Source organism: Convolutriloba macropyga, chromosome 1, assembly GCF_964194025.1.
Source record: "Convolutriloba macropyga chromosome 1, txConMacr16.3, whole genome shotgun sequence".
NCBI classification, from domain to species: Eukaryota; Metazoa; Xenacoelomorpha; order Acoela; family Convolutidae; genus Convolutriloba; species Convolutriloba macropyga.
This window is the reverse complement of record NC_134468.1, coordinates 17,860,200-17,879,191: the sequence shown is the minus strand read 5'-3', so window position 1 is coordinate 17,879,191 and position 18,992 is coordinate 17,860,200. Positions and strand designations below refer to the sequence as shown.

At 35.9% G+C, this 18,992-nt stretch overlaps 2 protein-coding genes across 3 annotated transcripts in view; both read right to left on the bottom strand.

Moving 5' to 3' along the window:
• Positions 1 to 2,532: 2,532 nt before the first annotated feature.
• Positions 2,533 to 9,465, bottom strand: LOC142346281 (uncharacterized). 2 transcript variants are annotated; one of them, XM_075398797.1, is made up of 2 exons: positions 8,675 to 9,465; positions 2,533 to 2,931 (listed from the first exon to the last, which is right to left on the bottom strand). In XM_075398797.1, exons 1-2 carry the CDS (start codon positions 9,458 to 9,460, stop codon positions 2,722 to 2,724), a joined length of 996 nt encoding a protein of 331 aa, XP_075254912.1. In that variant the 5' UTR covers positions 9,461 to 9,465; the 3' UTR covers positions 2,533 to 2,721. The 2 variants fall into 2 exon arrangements, with proteins under 2 accessions (XP_075254912.1, XP_075254919.1); XM_075398804.1 differs by having other exon boundaries at positions 8,699 to 9,465.
• A 297-nt stretch (positions 9,466 to 9,762) lies between these two features.
• Positions 9,763 to 18,992, bottom strand: part of LOC142335940 (regulator of MON1-CCZ1 complex-like) — a 52,184-nt gene continuing 42,954 nt past the window's right edge. Inside the window, exons 10-12 of the mRNA XM_075384350.1 lie at positions 12,861 to 12,957; positions 11,008 to 11,214; positions 9,763 to 10,297 (exon numbers count right to left, since the gene is read on the bottom strand). Of these exons, the coding sequence (XP_075240465.1) occupies positions 9,975 to 10,297; positions 11,008 to 11,214; positions 12,861 to 12,957 (627 nt within the window). The 3' untranslated portion in view covers positions 9,763 to 9,974. The remainder of the gene's footprint in view (positions 10,298 to 11,007; positions 11,215 to 12,860; positions 12,958 to 18,992) is intronic.

Genomic DNA, 18,992 nt, shown 5'->3' with positions numbered 1-18,992 from the left:
GATTCCCATAACTCTATTGGGATTGAAAAGAGTATAAAAACATTTTTAAGTGCGATTTATTTTGATGTCATTTCTTAATTGAACATACTCCTGTCCCTCAGTGAGAGGCTACAGGGTCTAGTATCAAAACCAATAAGCATCATAGATAGTAACTAAAATCTATGAGAACAAAGTTCAAGTACCGGGCATCTAAAAATGGGCTTTATGGGTTTATCCCGTTTCTATTTCTGACTTTGATTTTTTATACTGACTCTCTTCATTTCGAATTGCTTTGCTGAGCAGCTGGTGTTTAAAATACTTTGAGCAGAATGACAGAAGAGTGAAACTAGCCTAGAGAACTCAAAAAGATTTCACGCAAAACGTCGAAAAAGCGGCAAAATGGGCAAAGCGAAAAAAGAGTTCTACGAAGTAAAAAAACAAAGCAGGACAAGTCTTGACGTACAATTCAAAGAATTTTCCTTGACTAAACAGAAAACTAGACCTAGAACGCACTATGAATGGACTGAAAAAACCATTTAGAAAAAAATCCGCTCCAAAAATAGAAAAAAAACAGCAACAATCAAAGTGAAATTGCCGCATGTGAACAAAAAACCACTAACGAGAAAGCGAAGTTCTGTTCAAACACCATTTTCTCGCACTACTTTAAATTTAGAGCAAAAAATTTTCACGCCGCATAACCACTCGCTTTTTCGCTCCACTTCCTGTTTCGGCGTGACCAAAATAACTACTCCACTTTGACTTCAAAAATCATGAAAATGTGAACAGATCTTAAAAAAAAGACAGCGCCCCAATACAATTCAAATTCTTTGAATTGTAAAAACATAGCTGGCAGATTGCCAGAAAAAAGCTGCAATAGATTCGTAGATCGTCATTTTAAAAAAACAGTAAAAAAGACAGACCAAAAAAATTCCTCTTTTCATTGAAGCCTGATCCGTTATATTTTTATTAAAAATCTGTATAAGTTATTGCTGCCTCTGTTAGCTGGTCTCAAATAACCTTCATTTAGAGTGACATACATCCATTTGACCTTATCTCTTTGAATTAAAGTAAATAAAGTCAATTTCAAAATGAAGTCATTTTTGAGAGTGAGGTAAGTCAAGTGTGACCAAAAATTTAATCACGCGCATGAACAAAACAACTCGCTCCACTAAGAGCGAAAAATGACGTCACACATGCCATTCAGTTGAAATTGCATGAACGAATGAACAAAAAGTGGCTGTCATATGTTCGTAACAAAAATCATGACGACGAAATAAAAAAAAACCAAGAGAAGGCCAATAATAGCCCCAGCTATCGCTGTGCGGCTATTAAAAAATAGGAGCGCTATAATAGCCGGCTGAGAAGATGAGGGCGGCTATTAAAAACCCGAAAGGGTAAAAAGCGAATTTGAGAAATCTTCACTACATTAAAGCTGCTACGTTGACGTTCATTGGCTGCAGAGAATCTAGAGAGTTCAAAATTTTATTTTATTATTCTCTCAGTATAGTTCAAAACTCGAAATCAAAAACAAGAGTTTAAGCTACAGTTTATACACAGCTAGAGGAGAATCTAACTACTCAATACAACACACAATTGCCTGCTAAATCAAAACCACAAAAAATCAGTTCTTCAAGGGGCTGGGCTCATTTGATGTTTCACAGAAAATTGCCACTCAGTTCACCCAAGTGAGTCCACCCCCATACAATCACAGAGAACCGTCCCCTTTCATCAGCTAGAGCATTTGGAGGCAGCTGAGGTATCCCATGTCTCCAGAGAATGTTGACATCTTTTCCAAAACTGTATACTGAGCCATTGACCAGAGGAATTGATATTGTAGTTTTCGTCTTTGCATGCTCGAACGCAACCTAAAAAAGACCCATCAAAGATAAATCTATACTAGAGTAGGCAATAAAACATTCGGGGCAAACCTCTCTTTTGCTGCAAAAGCCCATTTTTGCTGCAATTTCTTTCCCAAACTAATCCCAATATAAGTAATTTAATAATATCTCTGCATGATGAAAATTTCCGAAAAACATCAAAATAATAAAACGTCAAAACCTAATTATTAGGGAATTGATATTTTAAGAATGCAATGCATATAAATCAACTCAGTATTACGACTGCTACTGAGCAGTGTTACTGGCAAACAATGTTAAATTGAACACAAATCCTAAAAGGGCTCTTAAACTGCTTGCATTTTGAATAGTTTACGGCTTTGAACCTATCGTTGTTATGAGCTAAGCAAAACAGCCAGAAGAGGTCGAATATGCTGCAAATTAGACAACCGTATCGTAAATTAGAGAGAAACAGAAATGAGTTAATTAAGTTATCGACGCTTAAAAACCATGAAAAACGACGAAATAAAAAAAAACCAAGAGAAGGCCAATAATAGCCCCAGCTATCGCTGTGCGGCTATTAAAAAATAGGAGCGCTATAATAGCCGGCTGAGAAGATGAGGGCGGCTATTAAAAACCCGAAAGGGTAAAAAGCGAATTTGAGAAATCTTCACTACATTAAAGCTGCTACGTTGACGTTCATTGGCTGCAGAGAATCTAGAGAGTTCAAAATTTTATTTTATTATTCTCTCAGTATAGTTCAAAACTCGAAATCAAAAACAAGAGTTTAAGCTACAGTTTATACACAGCTAGAGGAGAATCTAACTACTCAATACAACACACAATTGCCTGCTAAATCAAAACCACAAAAAATCAGTTCTTCAAGGGGCTGGGCTCATTTGATGTTTCACAGAAAATTGCCACTCAGTTCACCCAAGTGAGTCCACCCCCATACAATCACAGAGAACCGTCCCCTTTCATCAGCTAGAGCATTTGGAGGCAGCTGAGGTATCCCATGTCTCCAGAGAATGTTGACATCTTTTCCAAAACTGTATACTGAGCCATTGACCAGAGGAATTGATATTGTAGTTTTCGTCTTTGCATGCTCGAACGCAACCTAAAAAAGACCCATCAAAGATAAATCTATACTAGAGTAGGCAATAAAACATTCGGGGCAAACCTCTCTTTTGCTGCAAAAGCACATTTTTGCTGCAATTTCTTTCCCAAACTAATCCCAATATAAGTAATTTAATAATATCTCTGCATGATGAAAATTTCCGAAAAACGTCAAAATAATAAAACGTCAAAATCTAATTATCAGGGGAATTGATATTTTAAGAATGCAATGCATATAAATCAACTCAGTATTACGACTGCTACTGAGCAGTGTTACTGGCAAACAATGTTAAATTGAACACAAATCCTAAAAGGGCTCTTAAACTGCTTACATTTCGAATAGTTTACAGTTTTGAACCTATCGTTGTTATGAGCTAAGCAAAACAGCCAGAAGAGGTCGAATATGCTGCAAATTAGACAACCGTATCGTAAATTAGAGAGAAACAGAAATGAGTTAATTAAGTTATAGACGCTTACAAAACCATGAAAAACTCGTAGCACAATATTAATATTTACCGTTGAAATTACTTCACAGAAACATTATCACTAGCGGCCTTCAATACGCAAATGATGACAACAAGTCGAACTCTGAAATAATTTTAACTGAACCTTGCAAGTGATTTTGTTGAGTGAGGTAAGTCAATTATGATCAAAACATGCTCACACAAAATACATAAATGACCAAAAAAATTTTGAAAACTTTATTTTATTTTATTTAAAGGAGCAAAAATACCGTTACCGAGAGAAAGCAGTCATTAAACAAAATTTGAGACCTTCGGGTGTTCTTTGTAAATATGAAACAAAAAAATCTCAGAGGACTAAAAATCACAGCAGGACAAGTTCTGGTCCACAAAATAAGCAAAAGACATAGCCGACAGATTGGCGCGGACAATAGCCGTGCAATAGGCCACTGAGACCCCATAGTTTAACAAAATCTCCAAGACCAAGGAAACTGCGTTTTAAAATATGACTGATTCCAATTTATCATTTTTCTAATTGAGTTAAATTTCATACATTGATGTCCTTCAAGTAATAAAGCATTCTAATTACCAAGCTTGGGCGACCTCGATTCACTTCCAAGTTCAATTCTGAAATTTGTTTTAATAAGAGTGCAAAAGTCAGTTTATAGAGTGAGATAAGTGATATACGTAAGAAACCTATCACATCATTGACCTAAAAACCTATACAGAAAGCAGTAACAGATTACTCACACAAGTTCAACTGCTGAGTGGTAGAAGTCACCAAGAACGTCACTTTTTTACTAACGCGCACGTGATCAAATGGCAGCGAAATGGAAAACGTTAATAATAAACAAGATGAGACCAATAATAGCCTCGCTATCGCGGAGGAAATGAGGACGGGGTTTCACTTTTCGAGGACGAAAAGTTGAAAGCATCAGACAAAAATTCTATGAAGCAAAAAATCGCATTGAAAAAAGACCGCAGGACTAATATAATTGCTACAAACTTTGAGACCAATTTAAAAAGAAGTCCAATTGATGCACGTAAAAACCATTACCATTATTGAGAAAACGAATTTTTGCCCAAGCGCCGTTTCCTCAATAATCTACTTTAAAACTAATAACGTGGGCTGCAATGCTTTCAAGCGGGTCAATTTCATTTAAGAGTGTAGCTTAGAAATTTTTATAAAAAAACAAATATGAAAGGTGTTCAAGCCCTCGAACTCCCTGGTGGAAATCTTCCACCTCACTCACTAAGCTATGGCCTTGCTACTTCCTAGCTTACAATCCCTCTCATTTTAGCAACATTTTAGCTTTATTTCAGAATGAGCACAATTTACATGGCGCAAAAATTAAAAGCTAATTGAGAAGTCAAAGCAATAATTTTCCGGAACAAAAGCGCAAAAACGGTCAAGCAAAAGGTTTGCAGAAAAAACGCGTTGTTTTCAATTTCTTTAAATTCGTTCGAGAGCAAGTTAAAAACTAGAGCCGGAAAACCAATCCCGGAAAACCAATCTCACTCTACTTCCAGTTTCTGCGTGATCAAAATCATCACTCGAATTTTACTTCAACAATATTACACAGATCTTACAAAGAGCCCCAACGCAATTAAAAAAAAACACGGGTACTAAAATATGGCTACGCGTAGCTTACAACTTTGAAGTGTTAAAATAAGAAAAATAATGCCAGAGAAGTTGCTCACAAACGACAGATGGGGAATGGCGAGCAGATCATTCAAGGAGGGGAGGACTATAACTTTTGGGAGGGGGGCTTTAAAAGCTGTTTAGAGCTCACTATAGACAACTGAATCCATTCAATTGCAACACAACGGAAATTGGGGGCATTTCTGATCAATTTTAGGCACAAAATGTGCAGCCAGCTGAGCTCAACCATGCTTAAAAATATCAGTAAAGCAATTTATATTACGCAAAAGTCAAGCGTGAAATGAAATTGCTCGAAAAGTTAAATCGATCTGACAAAAAATCCTCTAAAAAGAGAGGCAGTATTAAAATAACATATATGTTTAGGTCAAGACCAACTAAGAGTAGGCTCCTAAAACATTATGACTTGATCAATATCTCAAAATACCCGGTATAATGCCGGAAAATAGCCTCCATTGATTCCCATAGCTCCCATTGGCATTCAAAAAAAAACAAAGAAAAAATGGAGAATGATTTTGAAAAAAAAAACAATTTTAAAAAGCGATATGTTTTATTCCATTTCGTAGTTAGAAATAACACTGTTCCTCAATGAGAGGATACAGGGGCTGTTATAGGGGCTGAAGTAGCAGGCATCCAAAACTGGGCTTTATCCCGCTTCTATTCTGGATTTCGTTTTTCATGACTCCATTCAATTTAAATTGCTTTATTGAGCAACTGCTGTAAAAACGCACTCAGAGCAGAATGAGCAAATAATGAAACTAGCCAAGAGGAGTCAAACTATTTTCATTTAAAAAACGTCGACAAAGTGGCAAAATGAGGTAAAGTGAAACAATTTTTTTTTATTATTAAAACATAGCAGGACATTACAATCCAAACAGTGGAATTAACTAATGACCTGACAATTAACACTTTTACAGCAATATCAAACTAAAACAGACAAAATCCAATAACTATGACAACAAAAGCAAACAAAACGTATAGAATTAGAAAAATTTGTTTTCCAAGACCTAGCAGTTCTAACGGCCGAAAAGAGACCATAAACTACAAATGAAGCCAAGATACAAAATAACCTTAGACAATTCGAAAATAAACGGTATCTCTGTCAAAGAAAAAGTAAACTAAAAAGGAAGCAAATCAAATGACCCAAAACAAAAGCCCAACTACACGTTTTCCATTAATTCATTCAAATTTCGTTCAACAGCAATTAAAGATTAACGCCGGAAAACCAATCCTATGTTCACTTCAACTCCTGTTTCAGCGTGATCAAAATCCTCTCCCGAAATTTACTTCAATAAATTTACACAGATCTTAAAAAAAGACCCAATGCAATAAAAAAAAACTGGTTCCTAAAATAAAATTACGCGCAGCTTAACTTTGAAGTTGAAGATTAGAAAAATAAGACCACAGAAATTGCTCTTAAACGACAGCCGGGGAATGGAGAGCAGAATATTGGACGGCAACTCATTCAAGCAGGGGAGGACTATAACTTGTGGAAGCGGGCTTTGAAAGCTGTTTAGAGATCACTATAGACAACTGAATTTCTTTAATAGCAAAAAATGAAACAAATAATTGGAGGTCATTTCTAAACAATTTTAGTCAAAATGTGCTGCCAACTGAGATCAGTTATGCTTAGAAAACTTGATAAGAGCAATTTATATTACGCAAAAGTCAAGATTGAGGTCACTCGAAAAGTTAAATCGATCTGACGCAAAATCCCCTGATGAGAGACCGCATAAAAATAACATCTATGTGTAGGTCAAGGTCAACTAATAATAGGTTTGTAAAATATTACGAATTGAATAGCGAAATATACCCGGCATATTGCCGAAAATAGCTCCATTGATTCCAATAAACAATCATTGGCATTGAAAAAACAAAGGAAAATGAAGATTGATTTTTGAAACAGAAAAACAGTGCAATATCTTTTATTTCATTTCGTAGTTAAGCACTACTCTGTTCCTCAATTAGAGGATGCAAGGGCTGGCATGAATACCGACAAGCATTAGAGATTTTAACTAAGACGTATAACAACAAAGTTTAAGTAGCAGGCATCCAAAACTGGGCTTTATACCATTTCTATTCTCGATTTCGTTTTCTATGACTCCGTTCATTTTAGATTGCTTTGCCGAGCAGCAGCTGATGAAACACACTCTGAGCAGATTGAGCCAAGAATGAAACTGGCCACCAGAATTTGAACACTTTGCACAAAAATGTCGAAAAAACGGCAAAACAAACTTGTTTGACTAAGTAAAAAAACATGAGACCTGCCATCAAGGAAATTAAATGACAAATTAACAAAAACATGCAGATCTCAAAAAATCGACATTATGAACAACCATTAGCTATTGATGAAAAAATCAATAGCTTTGAAATGACAAAATTACAGCCATCAATTCATTCCCTATTAGGAACCTTTGAGACCTGTCCCCAATGCGATTAAAGTATAGGACAAACAATTCAACAAATACACGAAAATTGTTTAAAAAACACTCAAAACTACCGGTTATGGACTCACAAAATTAATTAGGTTCATTTACGCCTGATTAGCAACAAATAAAACCGGTCATTAAGGATACTCAGTGATAGGAATTGAGTAATATTTGAAAAATGGGGCAAAATTCAAATTTTTCACTGACATTTTATGTTAACAAATAGTGTCAGAGACATAAAAACCCATATCTACCCACGTATGATTCCAAGCAATTGTAAATAGGCGCAATTAGAAATCATATATATCATTTTAATAGAACTCAAAAGGAGAAATACTAAAAACAATTCAAATTGAGGCACGTTAAAAAAACTACCTTTGAAAAACTGAAAATTTTTTCAAATACCAAATTATCACTCCGCTTTGAAGATAGTTTGAAAAAAATCACGCCTCAGACCTATTAGAATCTTTGCTCAATTTACTACTTGAGCGTGACTAAAAACACCACTCTGATTTTGAATTCAAATTGACGTGAAAAAACCGAAACATTGCCGGCAGATTGACGAAAAATAGCCGCCGTTGACGCTCTTGATGCCCATAGGGATTGAAACAGAAAAAGAAAGAAGAGATAAATCGACCATTTTTCTGTTTTTTTTCAGTCTCATAAAGTGTTCTAATTTGGCCCGCAGTTTCAGTTGGATTCTAAAACTATACTAAATTCAGCTTCCAAACTGAAAGCTAATAGGCTTAACACCAATGTCAGCTAGCAAACACTATAATGAGCTTTGATAACCGAATTTAAATGACGTAATGACCGGGCTTTATCCCGTCTATTTTGAATTTGGTTTTTGTCTTCGACAGTGTTCACCACATTGCGCAATTGAATGCGTAAAAGAATTTAAAATCCATTCAGTTGAAACAGTAAGTGAGGTAAGTCAGAAATCAAACGTGAAAATCGCGACTTATGTAAAACGAAAAACGTGATCAAAAGGTAAATCGAGCTAGAAAAAAGGAGAGCGCCTAAATAATAGCCGTAAAGAGGATGACGGCGGCCACTAAAAAGTGTGACTAGATCTTTAAAGACAGCACACCAATACAATCCAAAATGTTCGGATTGTAAAAATAGGAGCTCTATAATAGCCGGCTGAGATGACAGCGGCTATTAACAAGATAATTAACAAGAAAATCGAAGTACTAAAAAGAGCCATGTGAAAGTGACCTCTCGTTCAGCTCCAAATGAAGCGGCAACTGTGATATTCTGGGTTTGTGCTTTGTCTGCATTAACAGCAGCCGCGTCATGATGATAGGGTTTCCATTCTGAATTGTCTCTGTACCAGTTCAATCTAGTCGCCTTTGCCTCCATTTTAAAATACTCGCACAGCTTTTCCAAAACCATGTTAAATGTAGGGCAGTATTTCTTCCAATTGAGTTTGTCGTTTGCAATTAAATGACTGTCCCCGTGCCATGGAACCCAAACATCGTCCGGAACATTTGCCGCTATTTCATTTTTCAGGTTCTCATAAATACTAAAATTCTCCATCTCAAAAAGATTCTGAACCACGACTACATCACGAGGTGTATGAAATTTGTCGTAAGTTTTAAGGTGAAAAGGCGCACATACAACTCTTATCTGCGCCGGCTCGTGACTGGGAGTAAAAGATTCTGTATTTGGTCCCCTGACAGGTGCTAGCTTTTCCTCGTGAAACATTTTCACGGGGCATGATGGATCGTTAATGATGTTTGATTTTTTGGCAGCATCTCTCTCAACTGTTGGCTGTTTAAAAGTAGGTTGAAATGCTGGCCCATCTGAGTTATTACTGTTCCTGTTGTGCGGTTTTTTGACTTGACCATTGGACCAACCTGGTCCCTGAATTCGTCTGTGCTGAGATCGCTTGTTTGCTTGAGGCCTGTTGTTGTTTACACATGTCGGATTACTAGAAGACAGTTTGACGTCACCTAATTGCTGGGACAATTCTTCCATTGATCAAATCTGAAATACACAAAAAAGAAACAATGATATTTTGGTAATATACAAATTTTAATCACTCTTCGTAATAACGAGACCGATTTTCAGGTCAATTAAACCACTCTCCGAGCAAGCGTAACGTATTACAGACGAATCGCGGCTTTTGGCATAGAATGATTGAAATGTCGCAAGCTACCTCGCAAATGAATACTACCAAAGAGCCAGTGGGAAAATCTCTAAAACTCTCGCGCATGATAATTGTGCAATTATAGATAGGATTCTAGCCCGAGATAAGCGTTCGTACGTGACAAAAGAACTTTGCATCCATAACTTGAAAAAATTTCTAGAGGATTAAATACAATCTACCTGCTAAAAATAGCACCAATTAATAGACCAACTGCATTTCTAATACGTGAAAATCAGACTTCGTTTTTGGTTTAAAAAAGAAGAATGAAATATTTAGCTCAAAATGAACAATTCGTGTTCAGAAATTACGACTCCTATTCTTCGCCATTGGATCAGCTACCATCTAAATGACATTGAGTTGATTGGCAATATTAACATATACGGTCTCTCGGTGCTGCTCCAAACTGCTACGTCCAAACAGCTCCTCGAAATGTTTCGTGTATTTTTCACAGATGGGTTCCGAAAGAGGCGATCTCTGATTAGACTGTGGGAAGTTGAACTCTTGGAAAAATTTGTACGTTGAGTAGAAGAGGTTGCGATCTCCAGTACTGCGTGCAACCTCCAGGAACTGCTCTGGTTTGTTCAAGTCATCCACCAATCGTTTAATCCTGGCAAACTTGATTGCAGTGATCACCTCTTTTCGGGAGAGAAGTAAGCCAAAAATCTCTGATAAACAAACAAACACTTGCCTATTACAAAGAAAACAGATCGCATGTTGCAACTGTTACATCGTAAACACTTTTATTACATCGTAAGCACAACTGTTAGTTTTGTAGCGGGGTAATCTAAAATAAGTATTCTATTTTATGCATTCACCATGTTGTCGACAAATAGCAAACTCGGATGCAAGAGGGCGCTGCCGGAATCGCAAAAAGCGCTAGAATGTTCCAATTCTTTAAAATGTTTTACTTAAGTTTAATGCGCTTGTACTCATCTCAGGTCAATGTCAGCTTCCTAAGACGTCTAGTGAACTACCAGCCGTGCTAATTTAATTCAAATCTTGCACATGTTTGGTACTACCACTTAGTTTTCAATAATTTTTGGCATTTTGTTGTTCAGCTTTATCATCACATGACTGCATTGTTGCATGACTCATTTAGATAAAAAATTTTCAAGAGTATATAGACCAGGCTTAACGAGGGTTTTAGGGCCCCCGCTCCCTGTCTCGTCCGAGTATCAATTGTATTTACTTCTTGCTTACAGTCAGTATTGTGTATTATGATTCTTCTTCTCAGGCTTAGGATATAAAGTGTTTTTAACCATTACAGACTCGGCACTTGTTTTCATCATGTGATTCAGCCCTTTATCGCCAATCTACGAGAAACGATAAACCCAACGAGGAGCATGAATTTGAGAAGGCAGTATAGAAGACTAACCTGCGTTTGATTTCTCTCCCAGTCTATGGAACATGTCAATAGCTAACTGGATAGCAGCAGGGTAGCTCTCATGCAGACTTAGCAGTTTGCATGCCATGTATTGAGTGTCTGTAATGACCAGGAACTGTAGCAGTTGATGCAATTGGTAGTACTGCTCTGTCACCACCAAATGACTCACAAGTGCATTCTCTATCCTGTAGTCTACACCTACAAAGAGGACTTACATCTCCTGAAACTCTTTACCTATCAACTTTATTTCGCTTTTTAAAGCACGTTTCCGAAGCAACACTGAACGAAACAGTGCTGCCTGGATTCGAGTTAGAATTGAGCACCAAAATAAACATAGCCCGCAGATTGCCGGAAAATGTGTTTTGTTTCAGTGTCAAAAACTTCTAATCTGGCTTGCAATTTCAGTTGGATTCTAAAATTATACTCAATTCAGCCTCTAAACTGAAAGCTAATAAACTCAATATCAATGTCCGCTAGCAAGCACTCTAATGAACTTTGATAAGCTAATTCTAAATGACTTAATGACCGGGCTTTATCGTTTTATCCCGTATCTTTTGACTTTGATCTTTTGACTCTGACAGCATTCAACACATTGCGTAATTGAATGCGTGAAAGAATCTAAAATCAAATCAGTTGAAACAGTGAGTGAAGTAAGTCAGAAGTCAAAGGAGAAAATCGTGACTTATATATAACGAAAAATTTGATCAAAAGGTAAGGCGAATTAAAAAACATAGCAGGACAAGTCTTGACGTACAATTCAAAGAATTTTCATTGACTAAACAGAAAACTAGACCTAGAACGGACTATGAATGGATTGGAAAAACCATTTAGAAAAAAATCTGATCTAAAAAATCGAAAAAACAGTAAAAATCAAAGTGAAATTGCCGCATGTGAACAAAAAACCACTACCGATAAAGCGAATTTTTGTTCAAACACCGTATTCTCACTCTACTTTAAAATTAGAGCGATAAAATTTCACGCCGCAAAACCACTCGCTTTTTCGCTCCATTTCCTGTTTCGGCGTGACCAAAATCACTGCTCCAATTTGACTTCAAAAATCATGAAAATGTGTGAACAGATCTTTAAAAAAAGACAGCGCCCCAATACAATTCAAATTCTTTGAATTGTAAAAAAACACAGCAGGACCAGTCCTGACGTACAATTAAAAGAATTTTCATTGACTTAAACAAAACCTAGACCTAGAACGGACCATGAGTGAATTGGGAAAACCATTTCCAAAAAAAATCAGATAGGAAAAATAAAAATAACCAGAAAATCGATGTCACAATGCCGCATGTGAACAAAACACCATTAGCGAGAAAGAGAAATTGGGTTCAAAAAACACTAGGCCTAGAATGAACTATAAATGGATTGAGAAAACCATTTAGAAAAAAAAATTGATCCCAAAAAATCCGGCGTGACCAAAATCACTACTCCAATTTGACTTCAAAAATCATGAAAATGTGTGAACAGATAGATCTTAAAAAAAGACAGCGCCCCAATACAATTCAAATTCTTTGAATTGTAAAAAAAGAGAGCGCCTAAATAATAGCCGTTGAGAGGCTGACAGACCGAGAGGCTTGTTTTGCCTTTCTGTAGAATTTGAAGACCGAGAGGCTTGTTTTGCCTTTCTGTAGAATTCAAAAAATGTACAGAACAATTTTGTTCGGCTACTGCCTTCATATCCTACCAATAAGTTATACAACTACCACCCCGTTAAAATGTATTTTTCATAACAGCGGGTACTAGATGTGGTTCTCCAATAAACACAATTTTAAGTTTCCAATAACATGATATAGTTATGGAAAGCATTACGTTGAATGGAACTATAGGGATGAACTTACGGAAGGAGAGCTTTTCCAGTGATCTAATGTATTCAATGATGACTGCCACAATGAAGCGACTCTTGTCTGAAGAACCAACTGGCTGGTCTAACAAGTCCTAAAAGCAAAAGCAAAATCTCTAAACTTTTTCAATTCAACACCTATATTGCTTATAGCTAAACACCCGCGCCTTGCAATTTTTAAAAGCTTGCATCACAGAAAGATAAACAAAAAGGTTTATGTTTGTAAGCAGGATCATATAAACGCATTCTATACCTTAAAACAACAAAGCTTCAGATTAATATTAACATCCAGTGGACAACATGCTTACAAACGTAACCAAAAACGAGCTTCTAGGCCGAAAAATGGGCTGAAGATCCTCAAAACTGTTTTAAAATAAGCGAGTAAAAAACGTGTAAAAACTAACAAAAGTATCACGGATACGCATAACAGTGACTCATATGTTTCTGCTGCAACGAACAAATCTCTAGAGCAAACTAGCAGACAAACTGTACAAAACTATAAACTATTGTCAGGAAATGTCATTCAAAAGTTGTAATAGGAACTAAAGAGTCTTCGATCGAAATGGAGCGTTAACATGCTCAGAAAGTCCTTCTCCTTTTGGAAGAACATTGTTTCTACTGCAAAAACTAGAGTGCAAATCTGCAGCGACGTAATTGTTCGAGTTTTCCGAAGAAATGTAACAATTTTTGTTAATGTGAATTCGGACAAGCGGTTATTTCCTGAAGTTTTGCCGTTTAAAACGATCAGATAATTCAAAACTTCTCGCTAGATGCCGAAACAAGTCAACCGCTGGAGTATATTTGGAAATTTGAAGAAAATACAGAAGAATGTTTCCGCTCAGAAAGTAAATAAGAGATGGAGCGGTAGGCATTGGAATGGCCAGGATATGGTCCAGATAAGAATCCAACTTGGACGATTTTCAAAACTCGATTACGAAAAAAAAGCGATGCGATACGTAAAATCCATATAGACGTAAATTTATTGTTTAAAAAAATACTGCTCATTACATTTTAGTCGCGATACTTTGTCGGAAAAGTTACTTTACAGGGGTACCCTTTTTGTGTTCATTTACAGAGTAAGGCATGTTATTTTTGATTTAAAGACTTAACAAGCAATTCCGTTAAAATGAATGTAATAAATGATGTCACAAACAAAAAAAAAGTTGGAGAGCGTTAACAAAGATTGGTTCTTGAGGTTTGTGGTGTGCCGAAATGTGATACGACAAACAAACGTAAGACAACAAAAAACAAAAAAAACCAAGATCACCGCAATATAGCTACGCTCTCAGCTTACAGCTATTAAGACGGATAAGATACAAGAAAAAAGTGTTAGATAATTGAAACGAAACCGACGCAGATGCCGTTAGAAACCTGTATCCGAAATTGCTACTTGAAAATTAAAAACCTAAAGGCATAGTGAGGCGCTATTAGAAAACATCGTTTCATTTGACTTTTGTGACATTTTGAAAATCATAAGGTATTCTGAGCTTTATGGTACCATAGCGTAATTCATGTAATGCGCTATCTCGTAAAGCATGTCGAGCTCAATAGAAAAATTAGTTGGAAAATGAAGACTCAAAGCATTATCACACTACCATCAGTAATATAATCGGATCAAAAACAAAATTCATTTCGCCGAATGATTTTGACTCAAATGTCGCAAAATATATAAGTTTTCTACAAACATTGGCAAAGAATTGAATTCCGAAATCAAAAAAGTAGATAAATACCCATTAAAGGCAACCACAGTCCGTGTTTTTTTCTGAAATCAAATACAATGAGGTAGAAAACGTAACTAAAAACTTGCAAAGTAAAAACAGTTTTGGTCACTATGGGATATCCTCCAAAATGTTAAAACGCTAACTAATGTATTCAAAAACTGTGCAAAAACTGGAACTTTCCCGGCCGAATTTCAAAATGCCAAAGTATATACCCTCCACAAACATCGTAATGCCAATGACTATGGAAATTAAAGACCGATTTCATAACTCCCATCATTAGCGGAAACAATTGAACGTATTATTTACCACAAAATTATTTAAAATTTTGAGATTTTTGAGTTGCTCAATGCTAATCAGTTTCATTAAAGGACTAAAATGGATACAATAGGTTTGTTGAAGCGATGAGAAAATTGAGAAATTTGGAGAGAGATCCTCTTATGGTTTAACTTGATCTGCAGAAAGCAATCGATAGTGCTGACCATTTTATCTTACAAGAAAAACTTCGGAACTAAGGAATTCGGGGTTGCAAATTTTGCCTGCGCAAAAATAACCTGTCAGAGAGGTATCAGTATATACATATTGATAACACTATGTGTACAAAACTTACAGTCAAACGTGGGTTTTCTCAGAGCTCAAATGGAGCGTTAACATGCTCAGAAAGTCCTTTTCCTTTCGGAAGAACATTGTTTCTACTGCAAAAACTAGAGTGCAAATCTGCAGCGACGTAACTGTTCGAGTTTTCCGAAGAAATGTAAAAGATTTTTTAACGTACGTTCCGACAAGCGGTCAATTACTGAAGTTTTGCCGTTTAAAACGATCAGATAATTCAAAACTTCTCGCTAGATGCCGAAACAAGTCAACCGCTGGAGTATATTTGAAAATTTGACGACGAAAAAGAATGTTTTCGTTCAGAAATTAATGGAGAGATGGAGCGGGAGGCACTGGAATGGCCAGCATATGGTCCAGATATGAATCATACTTGGGCGCTTTTCAAATCTCCATTTCGAAAAAAAGCGATGCGATACGTAAAAAATAATCAGACAAAAATTTATTGTTAAAAAATAGTGCTCATTATATTTTAGTCGCGATACTTTGTCGGAAAGGTTACTATATAGGAGTACCCTTTTTGTGTTTATTTACAGAGTGAGGCAAGTCATTTTTGATTTAAGAACATAACAAGCAATTCAGTTAAAACTCACTGCTAACCAACATCATAAATGGTGTCAGACAAAAAAACAGTTGGAGAGCGTCAAACAAAGATGAACAGAATGGTTTTCTTGAGGTTTGTGGTGTGCCGAAAGGTGATACGAAAAACAAACCTGTGACGACAAAAATTTAAAAAAAATACCATTATCATTGCAATACAGCTACGCTCTCAGCTTACAGCTATTAAGACGAATAAGAAACAAGAAAAAAGTGTTAGAAAATTAAAACAAAACTGACACAGATGCCGCTAGAAACCCGTATTCGAACCTGCTATTAGACAATTATAAACCTAAAGGCATAGTGAGGCGTTATTAGAAAATATCTTTTCATTTGACTTCTGTGACATTCTGTAAATTTTACAGTACTCTTAGCTTTATGGTACAATAGCGTAAAATATGTAATGCAATATCTCGTAAAGCATATCGAGCTCACTGGAGAAATAAGTTGGAAAATGCAGACCCAAAGCATTATCGCATTACCATCAGTAATATAATCCGATCAAAAACAAAACTGATTTTGCCGAATGATTTTAACTCAAATGTCGCAAATGATAAGTTTTCTACATGCATTGGCAAAGAATTGAATTACCAAATTGAAAAAGTAGAAAAATACCCATTAAAAGGCGACCACAGTCAGTGTTTTTTTCTGAAATCGAATACAATGAGGCATAAAACCTAACTAAAAACCTGCAAAGTAAAAACAGTTCCGGTCACGATTGAATATCCTCCAAAATGTTGAAACACTAAATATTGTATTCAATAACTGTGCTAAAACTGGAAGTTTCCCGGCCGAATATCGAATTGCCAAAGTAAATACCCTCCAAAAAGATGGACATGTCAATGACTATGGAAATTACAGAACAATTTCATTACTCCCATCAATATCGGAAGTAATTGAACGTATTAATTACCACAGAATTATTTAAAATTTTGATTTTTTTGAGTTGCTCAAGGCTAATCAGTTTTGACATAGGTCCAAATGGATACTATAGGTTTGTTGAAGAGATGAGAAAAATGAAAAGTTTGGAAAAAGGTCCTCCTATGGTTTTACTTGATCTACAGAAAGCATTAGATAGTGCTGATCATTTTATCTTACTAGAAAAACTTCGGAATTCGGGATTGCAAATTTTGCCTGCGCAAAAATTACCTGTCAGAGAGGTATCAGTATATACATACTGATAACACTATGAGTACAAAACGTCCAGTCAAACGTGGATATTCTCAGAGCTCAGTTTTAAGTCCACTACTGTTTTTGATATAAATCAAAGATCTGTCGCACGCTAATTAGCAACTAGCAGTCATACTGTCAAAAATTAAAGAGATTTGTCAGGAAATGCCACCGAAAAGTTGGAATAGGAACAAAAGAGTCTTCGATCGAAATGGATTGTTAAAATGCACAAAAAGTCCTTCTCCTTTTGGAAGAACATTGTTTCTACTGCTAAAACTAGAGCGCAAATTTGCAGCGAAGTAATTGTTCGAGTTTCGCGAAGAAATGTAACAATTTTTTAATGTGACTTCCGACAAGCGGTCACTTACTGACGTTTTGCCGTTTAAAACGATCAGATTATTCAAAACTGCTAGCTAGATGCCGAAAAAAGTCAACCAATTGAGTATATTTGGAAATTTGAAGAAAATACAAAAGAATGTTTCCGCCCAGAAACTAAAGAAGAGATGGAGCGGGAGGCACTGCAATGGCCAGTACATGGTCCAGATATGAATCATACTTGGGCGCTTTTCAAATCTCCATTTCGAAAAAAAGCGATGCGATACGTAAAAAATAATCAGACAAAAATTTATTGTTAAAAAATAGTGCTCATTATATTTTAGTCGCGATACTTTGTCGGAAAGGTTACCATATAGGAGTACCCTTTTTGTGTTCATTTACAGAGTTAGACAAGTCATTTTTGATTTAAGAACATAACAAGCAATTCAGTTAAAACTCACTGCAAACGAATGTAATAAATGGTGTCACAGACAAAAAACAGTTGGAGAGCGTCAAACAAAGATGAACAGAATTGGTTTCTTGAGGTTTGTGGTGTGCCGAAAGGTGATACGAAAAACAAACGTGTGACGACAAAAATACGAAGATCGCCACAATATAGCTACGCTCTCAGGTTACAGCTATTCAGACGGATAAGATACAAGAAAAAAGTGTTAGAAAATTAAAATAAAACTATCGCAGATGCCGATAGAAACCTGTATTCGAACTTGCTAATAGACAATTATAAACCTAAAGGCATAGTGAGGCGTTATTAGAAAACATCGTTTCATTTGACTTCTGTGACATTCTGAAAAATATACGGTACTCTTAGCTTTATGGTACAATAGCGTAAATTATGTAATGCAATATCTCGTAAAGCATATCGAGCTCACTGGTGAAATAAGTTCGAAAATGCAGACCAAAAGCATTATCAAACTACCATCATTAATATAATCGGATCAAAAACAAAACTGAGTTCGCTGGATGATTTTGAATCAAATGTCGCAAATGATATAAGCTTTTTTACAAACATTGGCACAGAATTGAATTCCAATATCGAAAAAGTAGAAAAAAATATTATTGAAAGGCAACCACATTCCTTGTTTTTCTCTGAAATCAAATTCAATGAGGTAAAAAACGTAATTAAAAAATTTCAAAGTAAAAACAGTTCTGGTCACAAATATCCTCCAAAAGTTAAACCTTTATTATCCCCTCATAAGTGAAACACTAACTACTGTATTCAATAGGTGTATTAAAACTGGGACTCTCCCGGCCGAATTTCAAAATGCAACAGTAAACCCCCTCGGCAAACATGATAATTTCAATGACCATAAAAATTACAGAACGATTTTATTAGTACAATCCTTAGCAAAAGTGTTTGAACGTACTATTTACTACAGAATTATTAAATCATTCGATAGTGCTGATCATTTTATCTTACTAGAAAATCTTTGCAACTGTGGAATTCGGGGTTGTAAATTTTGCCTGCCACAAAATTACCTGTCAGAGAGGTATCAGTATATAAATATTGATGACACTACGATTACAAAACGTCTAGTCAAATGTGGGTTTCCTCAGAGCTCAGTTTTAAGTCTACTGTTTTTGTTTATATCAAAGATCTGCTGCACGCTAACTAGCAACTAGCAGACACACTGTCAAAAACTATAAAGTATTGTCAGGAAATGTCATCTAAGAGTTGGAATAGGAACAAAAGTCTTCGATCG

Bases quoted from the DNA above. Each gene is read 5' to 3' on its own strand.
- LOC142346281 (XM_075398797.1), bottom strand. From the start codon at position 9,460: ATGGAAGAATTGTCCCAGCAATTAGGTGACGTCAAACTGTCTTCTAGT. The intron at 2,932-8,674 runs GTACTTCGATTT...GGTCTTTTTTAG, and splicing joins CTTTCACATGGCTCTTTTTA to GTTGCGTTCGAGCATGCAAA.